Here is a 13,248-nt window from a genome sequence, read left to right as displayed (position 1 = left end):
CCTTGTTAAAGCCAACTAAATTTAAATGTTATGCATTTACAGGTGATCTACAGCTTGTGTAGTGCCATTTTTTCAAGGATTACTCCACTTTTATTAAAAAATCTGATAATTTCCTCACCCCCCATGTCATCTAAGATGTTTATGTCTAATATTTGTAAAGGAAAATAGATTTTTCTAATTGAATTGGACCTCAACAGTCTACAGTTTCAATGCAGCTTCAAAGGACTCCAAAGAATCCCAACCGAGGCATAAGTGTTATCTAGCAATTATTTTTCACCAAAAATCAATAAAAAATAACTTTTTAACAACAAATTCTTGTCTTGCACTAGCCGTGTGACGCGCCAGCGCACTTTTGCGGACCATTTTAAACAATAAATTGACACAAATGCATTAATAAGCATCATTCCACATACAACAACATCTGAACCTTCCTCTTTCTTCACACTTGTAAACACTGGAACGCTAGTTTCGCATACATCATGCGTGACCTTTCCACTTGATTACGTAATACTCCCATCTGGCACATCACATGGCTTGTGTATGATGAGAAGTTGTGGTTTAAAAGTGAAAATGAGGATGATTTCACTAGATAAGGCCCTTATGCCTCGATTGGGATGGTTTAGGACCCTTTGAATGTGCATTGAAACTGTTAACTGTTGAGGTTCCACTATATAGAGAACACAAAAATGTACAACATGTATAAGCAAAAAACAAACAAACACACAGGCAATCAAGCATGCATAAGCAAACATTAACGTAAACACACAAGCACACGCAGACAAACAATCACTCAAACAAACACCCAAACAAACACAGACCAGTATAAACAAACACACACATGCACAGATGAGTTCTGACTGTAAATGTGTTTTTTAGGGCGGTGTATTTGGTTCGCCATCTTGAGACTCAGCAGCGCTTCGCCATGAAAAAAATCAACAAACAGAATCTGATCCTGAGGAATCAAATCCAGCAGGCGTTTGTGGAGCGAGATATCCTGACCTTCGCTGAGAACCCGTTTGTGGTCAGCATGTTCTGCTCATTTGAGACCAGACGACATCTCTGTATGGTGATGGAGTATGTGGAGGGTAAGACCAACAACACACACACACAATTATTTATGATTCTTCCTTATTAGTTATGTTTGCTTTACAAAGACTCAAGAGGAGACAGATTTGAGATGGTCTTTTTAAGCAGAACCATCTGAGAAGAAATTGTCATTTGGTCTAACACCTCGAGATGTTAAAGAGATCTGATGTGTGTGTTTATCTTCTGTTGTGGTTCAGGAGGAGACTGTGCAACGCTGCTGAAGAACATCGGTGCTCTGCCCGTGGAGATGGCACGCATGTATTTCGCTGAGACCGTCCTGGCGCTCGAGTACATTCATAACTACGGCATTGTGCATCGAGATCTCAAACCTGACAAGTAAGACATGACAGATAGAGTCTCACATAAGACTCGTGACATTTAGTTTAAGTGCAGTGTAATATTTTAAATGACTTTTTATTATAATGGCTGTGTGTATATTATTTACTAACTGAGCGTTGATATTCATTTAATATATAATTAATTAGTGTGCCATCTGTTGATGTGGAGCTTCTATAAGCTTAATAAATGTCATTTGGACGGATTATGATCTGTTATATAACAAAGTCTGTGTCAGCTGCGTGTGTTATTATTGCAGTCAATGTTTGGATGCTTTTATGTTTTCATAAATTGATCTTAAGGTTTACATGACGTGATTATGCTATTTGCATTATTCTGATAACAATAATTATAAATAAGCATCATATGTCTCTCTCCTGCAGTTTGTTGATCACATCAATGGGTCACATTAAACTCACTGATTTCGGTTTATCTAAAATGGGTCTAATGAGTCTCACCACAAACCTGTATGAGGGACACATCGAGAAGGACACCAGGGAGTTCCTGGATAAACAGGTATAAGGACATCCTTGTGTTTGATCTGCACCAATTAAAACTGTTAAATAATAGATTGACTGACTGATTTGTGACCTCAGGTTTGTGGCACGCCGGAGTACATCGCCCCCGAGGTGATTCTGCGTCAGGGATACGGGAAACCGGTGGACTGGTGGGCTATGGGCATCATCCTGTACGAGTTTCTGGTGGGCTGCGTGCCGTTCTTCGGTGACACACCAGAGGAACTATTTGGTCAGGTCATCTCGGGTAAATTCATTTAAACATTACAATAAAAACACAGCAAACACAACTATAAAAAATTAATACAAAGTCTCTAATGGTGCGTTCACACCAGACGTGAATGAAACATTAAGCACAAGTGCTTTAAATGTTGTTCGCATGTAGACATCCTGCAGCGCAAATGAGGTGCAAATGATGTGCCACGAATTGACTTTTTCGGGCGTTTGATGCGCGTAACGCATGAATCGCGCAAGTTAAAAAATGTGAACTTTGGTGGATATTTGCACCGCGTTAACCAATCATGAGCTTGCTGTAATGGTGATGTGATTACGACATAGCGAGCTAAGGCAGAAATACAAAACAGCAATGAAGGAAAAAATTATTGTCACTGTGGGTGGACACCCAGAGCTGTACGATACATCTTTATACTTTTATAGAAACAGGCATTAAAAGGATCTTGCTTTAAAGAGAGTGAGGAGGTCTGACAATCTGGTAAGTTGTAAAAAACGCTCTACTAAATTTGATATATATAGTACACCGAACGAGAGTTATCCACATATATATTACATGCATGAATGTCGCGAATTTCATGCACGAATGACGCAAATATCACGCACGAGTGACACGAATTTCATGCGCGAATGTCGAGAATTTTATACATAAATGAGCGCAAATTTTATAAGCGAATGAGCGAATTTCATTCACGAATGTCGCAAATTTTATGCGTGAATGAGGCGAATTTCATTTACGAATGTTGAGAATTTTATACGCAAATGAGCGAATTTTATACGCGAATGAGCGAATTTCATGCACGAATGTCGCTAATTTTCACAAATTTCATGCGCGAATGATGCGAATGTCGAGAAATTTATACGTGAATGAGCGTATTTCATGCACTGTCGCAAATTTTATACGCTAATGACGCAAATTTTATGCACAAATGTTGAGAAATTTATGCGTGAATGTCACAAATTTTATGCACGAATGACGCAAATTTAATGTGTGAATGACATGAATTGTATACGCTAATGACGCAAATTTCATGCACAAATGTTGAGAAATTTATGCGCGAGTGTCGCTAATTTCATGCACGAATGTCGCAAATTTTATACGCAAATGATGCGAATATTATGCACGGATGTCGCAAATTTTATGCAGGAATGTCACACATTTTATGCGTGAATGACATGAATTTCATGTGCGAATGATGCATATTTCACGCAGAAATTAAGCAAGTTAACTCAAAATGTTCAAGCGTTCAACTGCATGTGAATAGCGCAATTCATTTGCTTCATTCATGTCTGGTGTGAATGCACAGTTAGACATCTTTAATAATAAGGGATGCACCGATACATTCACCTAAACATACCCCCCACTATCATTAATTTGATATCCTTTCATTTTATGCATTTATGCTTCTCCTGTAAAATCTTTTTTAATATTCTGTTACTGTGATAACATCAAATTTTGTCTGTGTGTGTATGTGTAGATGAGATTGTGTGGCCGGGGGGCGATGATGCTCTTCCTGCTGATGCGCAGCACCTGATCTCATCTCTCCTGCAGACCAATCCACTGCTCAGACTCGGCACAGGTGACATTACACTACGCGGTCATGTGACCCATCCATACTAAATTCATAAGCGCAAACTGAAGTGGTGTTTTTGCAGTGTGTTAAGTTGTGTTTTTGTGTGCAGGCGGAGCGTTTGAAGTGAAACAGCACTCATTCTTCTGTGATCTGGACTGGAGCGGTCTCCTCCGACAGAAAGCCGAGTTTATTCCTCACCTGGACTCGGAGGAAGACACCAGTTACTTTGACAGTGAGTGACAGACCGTGCGTTCGCGTATGCGTGTTTGTGTGTATTAGCATGTGACACGTCTCTCCCTTTCAGCGCGATCAGAGCGATATCATCACGTTCAGTCGTATGACGAGGACGACACGAATGAAGACGAGCCTGTAGAAATTCACCGTTTCTCCTCCTGTTCTCCACGCTTCAGCAAGGTAACGCATTTACCTTCTTCTTCTTCTGTTTGCTGTCAATGTTCCTCTCAAATCAGATTGCTTTTTAGTTTTATTCTAAGGTTTTCATGCCTACTGAAGTTACAGTGTGATTATGGGTGATGAAGTTTGTGTTTGTATCACAGGTCTACAGTAGTATGGAGCATCTATCCCAGCTGGAGCCCAAACCTGTGGTGATCCGCAGAGAACCCAAAGCTCATAGAGAAGATCGAGGGAAAAGAGAGAGTTTGGGCAGTGTGACCCTGAGAGATAAGAGCTGGAGGACCGGATCTCCTGAGATGTGAGTTAGAGAAATAAAATTAATGTAGTATTAAGTCTTTAGCATACGCGTACAGTGTAGGGGTGCAACGGTTCAAATAACTCATGGATCGGTGTGTGATGACGGCGCAAGTGACTCGGCATATTAGATGTATTGCCTTGAGCATATGGCACTCGCGCCTTGCAAATTTTACACACAGTGACAGTTTTGTCCACGTTTTTTGACCATTGCTGCTTTTGGAAACCCAAAATGTTCCCAGACGTTAGACTTAAATTAAACTGGCGGTGGCTCTATTAGCGGCTTTCCTCCTTCGCTTTCCATGCTGAACGGTCCCGCAATACACCCACACACATACCAACATGTTAGGAGAAACTGTGATGTTAGCAACAGATTTGTATATTACTAGGTGATTGCACGGGTACTCTCACGTAAACACAAGCAGATCGTATTTAAAACCTTGTATTACCGGTTGTAAGCAGTGGTGTCAAAAGTATTCATATTCATTACTCAAGTAGAAGTATAGATACTAGGGTTTAAAAATACTTTTGTAGAAGTTGAAGTATCAACTCAAGCTTTTTACTCAAGTAAAAGTGAAAAAGTACTGGTTTCAAAACTACTTAAAGTATAAAAGTAAAAGTAAAGTAAGGAAAAAAAAATGTCATTAGAGAAAAAAAGCCTAGGCCACACCACAGGGGCCTTTTGTGCACTACCCTATGTCCTCTAAAAAACGTTTCTAAAGGCCATAATAACACTAGTGTTATATTAAAATGTTAAAAAATTTGGGATGCACTAGGGCCAGGGGTAGGCAACGTCAGTCCTGGAGTGTCGATGTCCTGCAGATTAGCTCCAACCCTTATAAAACCTTGGTTACCTGTTATGTAGTTTCAGGTGACTTTAACCTTTATTAGTTTGTTCAGGTCTGCTTGATTAGACCAGTGGCCGGTTGCATAAAACTTTAAGACTAGTCTTTAAAGTTAGTCATGAATTTTTTTCTTCAAGACTGATCATAACTGTTTTAAGTATGTTACATAGAAAGGTAGATTGGTCTAATTTAAATCCAAATAATAAGACTGATTAGCCCTAACTAATTGCTAGTTAGTCAGAATCATTCTTAAGACGCAGTCTTAATGTCACGGCTATGTTTATGCAACCGGCCCCTGGAGCTAAACACTGCAGGACATCGGCACTCCATATTGCCTACCCCTGCACTAGGCTATCTGTTTCAACCACATACGGTATATGCCCATCAAAATTGAACGCATTTCAATATAATGCAAACAAATACATTAAAGCAGTGGTTCTCAAACTGGGGGCCGCGAGATGGTGCCAGGGGCCCCAGTTTTATAATATTTTATGAAATACATTACTTTATTATAAATTCTGTGTAATTAAACCTCAGAAAAATAAGGCTACTAAACAAAAGCAATACATTGATTAATTGAATATGTTTTGTTTAATTCAAATTTTAAGTTTTATAATGTTTATGTCATACATTTTCTTTGGGGGGGCCGCGAAGGAATCCACTGTACACAAGGAAGGCCGCAAAAAATGTTTGATAACAACTGCATTAAAGAACCATATATGTGTACTGCTGAGCATTAACATGTGTTCTATAGAGAGGAAGATATGATGACTAGTTGCCTATAAATATTGTAACGGTGCAAAAAGTCAATCTTCAGAGCAGTGCCGCTGGTGGACAAACCTTTACAGTTGTGCCCTCTTTAGTTAAAAAACAACAAAATCACACACAACTATAGTATGTGTGAGAATAGAAATATGCTATTGTTCTCTTTTATAATTGTATTTTGACAGCAACACAACTACAAATATGCAATTATATATTATAGCCTATATTTCTGCATCTGTACTTGTGTAGCTAATGGACTTTTGTATACTTTACTTTAGTCAGTATAAATCCAAGCAATTTTGGAGAATTACTAAATGTCTTTATTGTAAGTAAATTAAAAGTCAGGTTTAAGGAAACAGCTGATGTCTATTAACAAAAGCAAAAGTTGGTATGTATGGTTATGTGTTTCATTGATTTACACTCAAGCATTCAGCTAAGTAGGTTTTGTTAATGCAAATAAAATTTAGGGCAGTTATTACCATATACAAAACAACACAGTCTATAGCAAACATATCTATGCAATGCTTCAAAACCCACTGCAGCACAATGTCATTAACGTTGAACAACTGAAGTTACATGATATAAATTGGTACATTGTTACACTATTTAAATCACACAGATGAGTTGGTGTCAGCAGCCAGCTATACATTTACACAGGCTTGTGAATGTGAACTGACCTGAAAGTGATGCGCGAGTTTTATTTCGTACTTTTCCATTTGAAGACAGAATGCCGCGTTCTGTTACTGTACAAACAGATGGCGGATGATATCAAAGCATCACTCTGCATGCTTTCTAATCGCTTTCGCGGTTCTTTTATGTTTCTCTTTGCAGCGCTATCGAACAAACTTTTGATCATCTGCAGTCAGCTGCGGGGCGGGGATTGCGTACAAACCAATAGGGAGTCGGAATGGTGTATGTTTATACTTCTCATCCAACCACAATCGCATTCCTCTGGATGATGCAATTCATCAAGATAGTTTTTTTTTAAAGATGACAAGCCGGAATGTAAAACAAGAAAACAAGCCGAAATTAATAGAAGTAATGAGGCGATTTTTAAAATGTAAGGAGTAGAAAGTACAGATAATTGCGTGAAAATGTAAGGAGTAGAAGTAAAAAGTCGTCTGAAAAATAATTACTCCAGTAAAGTATAGATACCCAAAATATCTACTTAAGTAAGGTAACGAAGTATTTGTACTTCGTTACTTGACACCTCTGGTTGTAAGCATTGTTTTATTCACCAAATTATATTAGAGATGAAACGCGGTGCACCGCGGGGGACGCCCGTGCCGAACCGTGGGAGGTTAACAACACTGTTTGATTCTTTACCGAAAACCGTATAATGCAAATTTTGTCATCATAATAGGACGCGTGCACTGTTCAGTACGGTTGGGTGGAAATTTCCAAAATTTCCAATAAATCAAGCCTTGATTTATTTAATCAAAAATCCTTCAATAATCATTTTAATATCAATGATGTGTGCATGTGACTGAGGAATGTGCAGGGTTGAAATTTTTACACAAACTTATGCTGCAAGATTTTTTACTACATTTAAGTCCCCTGTTAAAGGCAACTCTGCAATTTTTTTAAAATTCCCGTTTTTTTCTCATTAATTCCCATATATTCCCGTTAATTCCCATATATTCCTGTTAATTCCCATATGGGGAATGTCGCAAATTTCATGCACGAATGACGCAAATATCACGCACAAGTGACACGAATTTCATGCGCGAATGTCGAGAATTTTATACATGAATGAGCAAAATTTTACAAGCGAATGAGCGAATTTCATGCACAAATGTCGCAAATTTTATGTGTGAATGACGCGAATTTCATTCACGAATGTTGAGAATTTTATATGCAAATGAGCGAATTTTATACGCGAATGAGTGAATTTCATGCACGACTGTCGCTAATTTTATGCGCGAATGACACGAATTTCATGCGCGAATGACGCAAATGTCGAGAAATTTATACGTGAATGAGCGAATTTCATGCACTGTCGCAAATTTTATACGGTAATGACGCAAATTTCATGCACAAATGTTGAGAAATTTATGTGCGAATGTCACAAATTTTACTACATTTAAGTCCCCTGTTGAAGGCAACTCTGCAATTTTTTTCAAATTCCCGTTTTTTTCTCATTAATTCCCATATATTCCCGTTAATTCCCATATATTCCTGTTTATTCCCATATATTCCTTTTTATTCCCATATATTCCTGTTAATTTCCCTATATTCCCGTTAATTCCCAGAATTTTGCAACCCTATACAGGGGTATGTAGGCCAGAGGAAGTATTGCGCATACATTGAATGTATGTGTACCTGTATGAGTCAAATAAACAACGCTTTGCAAGGCTGTGCATTCGATTGTGTGCATACACCCACGTACACATAAAAAACAACAACAATACTCCAGGCTTTAGTGTATGTTATTGAAATGAATTAAAAAGTCACAAACTTGATTATTTTATTTTGTTCCCTGAAGTGTAATCGTAATATTACTAAAGTTTTTTGTTTCTCTGTAGGAAGCGTCTGTCTTGTTCTGAATCGTCCTTCACTGAATCAGACTCCAGTCCTCCTGGTGCTCGCCGGCGTTTTTCAGCTCTGGTGGACACGCACCGCTTTGTTTCTCCTCTAGAGGGCGACAGTGAGATGACCGCTCGACAGCCGATGGTTAAATCCAGAGGTTCATCACTGGAGGGAGCAAGCGTGACCATCGGCTCTGGACTGCCCGAGTCCACATCTACTCCATCAGTAACACATCCTGCAGGTGACATTTATCATACTTTACATAGGAGCACAATTCCCTTTTATCAGACTTGTCAGCTGTACACACAAACTTGGTCTTTTATCTTTTAATTTTAATAATCTTTTAGTTTAGTCTTATTTTATGCAGCTATGTACAAATAATGCCAGTCTAGCACAGAAACCAAAAAACAAACAATGTGTTCGGTAGTTTGTGGTCAATCTACAGTCTCACATTCATCATCTGCTTCTCTCAGACAAACTTCTGCGGCCGGCTGATGTTACCACGGCAACAGCTCCTTTTCACGTGCCCGAATCGTTCGGTCCTCGAGTCGGAACTGAGGTCATCTTACGAAGACCGCGACATCATCAGCTCCAGACCGACAGCGAGAAACATGCGCCCACTCGCTCCGGCACCAAGGTCATAAAATCAGCGTCTGCCACGGCTCTGTCTGTCATTATACCTGCAGGTGAGACTTCAGTTTTACATCTGCAATAAAAAAACTTGAAGTGCAAGTAAAGTGCAAGTAAAATGAAATGAAAGTGAAAGTACAGCGAAATGAAAGTGAAAGTAAAGCGAAATGATAGTGAAAGTAAAGTGAAATTGAAGTGAAATCAAAGTGAATGTAAAGTGAAAGTAAAAGTGAATTGTTTAAATGATTTTTCATTTGTTACGCCTTTGTGAATATATAAGTGTTTTATTTGCCAGTAAGTGAATAAATAAACCTTCACTTTCTTATCCTTAGTCGAACCGCATGGCACGTCTCCATTGGCCAGTCCCATGTCTCCTCGCTCCATCTCATCCAATCCTTTGTCTTGTGATTCATCTACGAGTCGTGACTACTCGCCAACGGTCAGCGCTCTGAGGTCCCCGATCACCATCCAGCGTTCGGGGAAGAAGTATGGCTTCACGCTGCGTGCCATCAGAGTCTACATGGGTGACACCAACGTGTACAGCGTCCACCACATGGTCTGGGTACGAATGCTTTATCATCCCGATCAAACCTTATGTTCAGTGTTTTGTATGTTATGACTGACATTGCTTTGTACCAATAACAGCATGTGGAGAGTGGTGGCCCTGCTGAGGAGGCGGGACTTTGTGCCGGTGACCTCATCACCCATGTGAATGGAGAGTCTGTGCACGGGTTGGTCCACACAGAGGTGGTGGAGCTCATTCTCAAGGTATGGACATCAGTGATTGTCCTATCATACTTTTTAACATTCTTAAAGTGACAGTAACCTTGAATTTTACTGTGGGACTTTGATTTTAGAGCGGCAGCAAGGTAATGGTGACCACGACTCCGTTTGAAAACACATCTATAAAGATCGGACCAGCTCGAAAGCTCAGCTACAAAGCCAAGATGGCAAGACGTGTCAAGAAGACTGCTAAAGATGGACAGGAGAGGTCAGGAAAATAAATAAACAATACTTTGAAAGATGTACAATGATATTACTACTGTGCTTAGTCTCTCTCTCGCTCTCTTTCTACAGTAAGAAGCAAAGCTCTCTGCTTCGTAAGATCACTAAACAGTCCAACTTGCTCCACACCAGTCGCAGTTTGTCGTCTCTGAATCGCTCGCTGTCATCTGGAGACAGTCTGCCTGGATCACCGACACACAACCTATCTGCACGCTCACCCACACAGACATACCGCTCACTTCCAGACTCCGCCTACCTCGGTGAGAGCTCCTCCCACTTTTTAATATTAATTATAAATGCTTAGATAAGGGATCTTATTGGCTAAATGTGTGGTGTCCACGTTCCCACAGTCTTAATGAACCATTAATGAGTTTAATTTTTATGTGCGCTGTCACGTTCTGACCCGTTCTGTCTTCACCTCATAGGCACTTCATCTCAGAGCAGTTCTCCAGCGTCCAGCACGCCGAACTCTCCCGCCACGTCTCAACACATGCGGCCGAGTTCGTTGTATGGCCTGTCTCCTAAACTCCACCGTCAATATCGCTCCGCCCGCTGCAAATCTGCCGGAAACATTCCTCTTTCCCCGCTGGCTCACACTCCGTCCCCCACTTCCTCTTCCCCTCCACCCATTGCCGGACACACTGTCGGGAGCTCCAACACCACCCAGGCGTTCCCCGGCAAGCTCCACGCCTCTCCTCCGATTACGCGGCCACGGCCGAAGAGCGCAGAACCGCCCCGATCTCCTCTCCTTCAGCGGGTTCAGTCTGCAGAGAAACTTGGACCGCCCGCACCGTCATCATCCTCGTCTTCCATGGGCTCGGACCGGAAGGGCGGACTCTGCGTGTCCATGCGGAAACACGGTCTGGACGTCGTGCACGCGGAATACCGCCGGGATTCGTTTCACTGTGAGCATGCCTTGCAGAGTCTGGTGGAGATTGAGGGAGAGAATACGCCCGGGAACCCGCCGTCTCCACCCCATCAGACTCCTGCTTACATACCCGGCACGGACGCAAGTCGTAAGACGAGCCAGCTCACGAAGCAAGATGTAAAAACTGAACCTACAACAACCACTGATACTGTGAATGTTAAAGCAAACTTATCAGACCCTGTCAAGTCCACTGGGAAGGAGAAAGGTGTCGCTAAGTCTGAAAACACAGTCGTTATCAATTCTGGAGGAAAAGAAGCAGGCAGGGATGTAGGAAAGAGTCAGTCAGTCGGTACGGATATGTCTGGCAAGACCACAGACCGGACACCGATATATCAGACCACTGGAGGACAGGAAACCAAACCTAAAAGCCTTCAAACCGAAGATCCTAAAAGCTCAGAGAAAAGCAAAGATGCAGGAAAAACCTCTTTATTGCAAACAACTTCTCCAGAGACCGGCAAGCCATTTAAACTCTCTCAAAAGGCAGAGGTGAACGTCACAGGGCCTGCTTCAGTCACACCTAAAGTTTTAGGACCACAGGTGTTAGAGGCGGGGTTTGCTCAATCTAAATCCACTGAACCAAGAGTTCAAACTCCAACCAAATGCCCTCAGGATGAAAGGCGTCAGGAGACTCCTGCTTCTCCATCTCCAACTGCCCGCTCGCCTTCTGCAAGCAAATCACGAGCCGGGTCTCCAGGCGACAGGTCTAGCTTTGTGACGCAGCTCACTAGCGTGGCTAAAACTGTATTGGGACCCATGAAGTTGGGTTCTCAGGATAGCGGGAAAGGAAAGGACGGCGGCTCCAAATCCAGTGAGGACAAGCGAGCCGCCACTTTGGGAAAGTCCGAAGCCTCGTCCGGTAGTCGGCGCGGGTTGACGGGAACCTGGCCCGGCCCTGGATCCTCAAAAGCAGAAAAATCATCTAAGAGCTCTTCGAAGCATTTGTAAGATTTCAAATGGGACCCGTTCTCTGTATTTATTCAAAAGCAGACCGTTCAAAAGACGCCACAGCCATCAAACCAAGTGAAAATTTGCATGTGCGACATGCAAAAGAAAAAAGGTGCTTCAAAATGACTGTTGTCAGATGTGTTTGTGCATATGGCTTATGAATCTATGCATCATCGTATGTGGATGTAGAACAAACCTGTATGTCTCTCTTGCATGTTACGTGAATATTGTGAACAGAAGAGTCAAAAAATACGATGAAGACCTAATGCTAGTGAATACTGCACATTCAATCTGTAGAGGACTCATATCAGTCTGTCAGATTTAGAAATGAGGCATAGTTCAAATGTTTACGTTATCATCTCGCTCCAACATTAACACTAACCTAATACCACTAACAGAAAGCTTAACCTGAGATCTGTAAATGTTTAAACTGCGAAAGAGAAAAAGCTTTTAAAACCTGAGATGAGTTTTAGCAAAAGAGAGTCAGGTGCTCATACCTGCTGTTCTTGTTATATTTGCACTGAAGAGATCCTGCAAAAATGTATGTGAAATCAGATGCACATCTCTTATTGTGCACAGTTTATTATTGTTAGTCTTTATCTTTTTCTCCTTTATATGTGTTTTTGCTGACAATACTAGAAAGTTTATCCAATTATTATTTCTGCATTGTTTTGACCTTTAATTAAGTTTGCAAAATTCTGGGATTTTTCATGGCTGGAAACTTTCCATTGGAATTAATGGGAATATATGGGAATTAACGGGAATATATTGGAAATTCGAAAAATGCAGAGTTGCCTACAACAGGGAACTTAAATGTAGTTAAAAATCTTGCAGCATAATTTAATGCAATTTATATACACTCACCTAAAGGATTATTAGGAACACCATACTAATACCGTGTTCCACCCCCTTTCGCCTTTCTGCCTTACTTCTATGTGGCATTGATTCAACAAGGTGCTGAAAGCATTCTTTAGAAATGTTGGCCCATATTGATAGGATAGCATCTTGCACTTGATGGAGATTTGTGGGATGCACATCCAGGGCACAAAGATCTCATCCCAAAGATCCTCTATTGGGTTGAGATCTGGTTACTTTGGGGGCCATTTTAGTACAGTGAACTCATTGTCATGTTCAAGTAAGCAATTTTTCCA

General features: G+C 40.9%; 1 protein-coding gene across 2 annotated transcripts in view; it reads left to right on the top strand.

Moving 5' to 3' along the window:
- The window catches only part of mast1b (microtubule associated serine/threonine kinase 1b), a 33,554-nt gene extending 20,413 nt beyond the window's left edge, over positions 1-13,141 (top strand). For both annotated transcript variants that reach the window (XM_055195001.2, XM_055195002.2), the window contains 15 exons: positions 877-1,085; positions 1,284-1,422; positions 1,806-1,938; positions 2,019-2,184; positions 3,647-3,748; positions 3,852-3,974; positions 4,047-4,156; positions 4,300-4,454; positions 8,586-8,830; positions 9,063-9,275; positions 9,552-9,781; positions 9,865-9,987; positions 10,077-10,210; positions 10,297-10,484; positions 10,650-13,141. In XM_055195001.2, the coding sequence (XP_055050976.2) occupies positions 877-1,085; positions 1,284-1,422; positions 1,806-1,938; positions 2,019-2,184; positions 3,647-3,748; positions 3,852-3,974; positions 4,047-4,156; positions 4,300-4,454; positions 8,586-8,830; positions 9,063-9,275; positions 9,552-9,781; positions 9,865-9,987; positions 10,077-10,210; positions 10,297-10,484; positions 10,650-12,097 (3,718 nt within the window). In that variant the 3' untranslated portion in view covers positions 12,098-13,141. The remainder of the gene's footprint in view (positions 1-876; positions 1,086-1,283; positions 1,423-1,805; positions 1,939-2,018; positions 2,185-3,646; positions 3,749-3,851; positions 3,975-4,046; positions 4,157-4,299; positions 4,455-8,585; positions 8,831-9,062; positions 9,276-9,551; positions 9,782-9,864; positions 9,988-10,076; positions 10,211-10,296; positions 10,485-10,649) is intronic.
- The last annotated feature ends 107 nt before the right edge of the window (positions 13,142-13,248 follow it).

The sequence above is a fragment of the Misgurnus anguillicaudatus genome, chromosome 19, assembly GCF_027580225.2.
Source record: "Misgurnus anguillicaudatus chromosome 19, ASM2758022v2, whole genome shotgun sequence".
In the NCBI taxonomy this organism is placed as follows: domain Eukaryota; kingdom Metazoa; phylum Chordata; class Actinopteri; order Cypriniformes; family Cobitidae; genus Misgurnus; species Misgurnus anguillicaudatus.
Note: the sequence above shows the minus strand (reverse complement) of the source record. Positions and strands in the feature narration are given on the sequence as shown.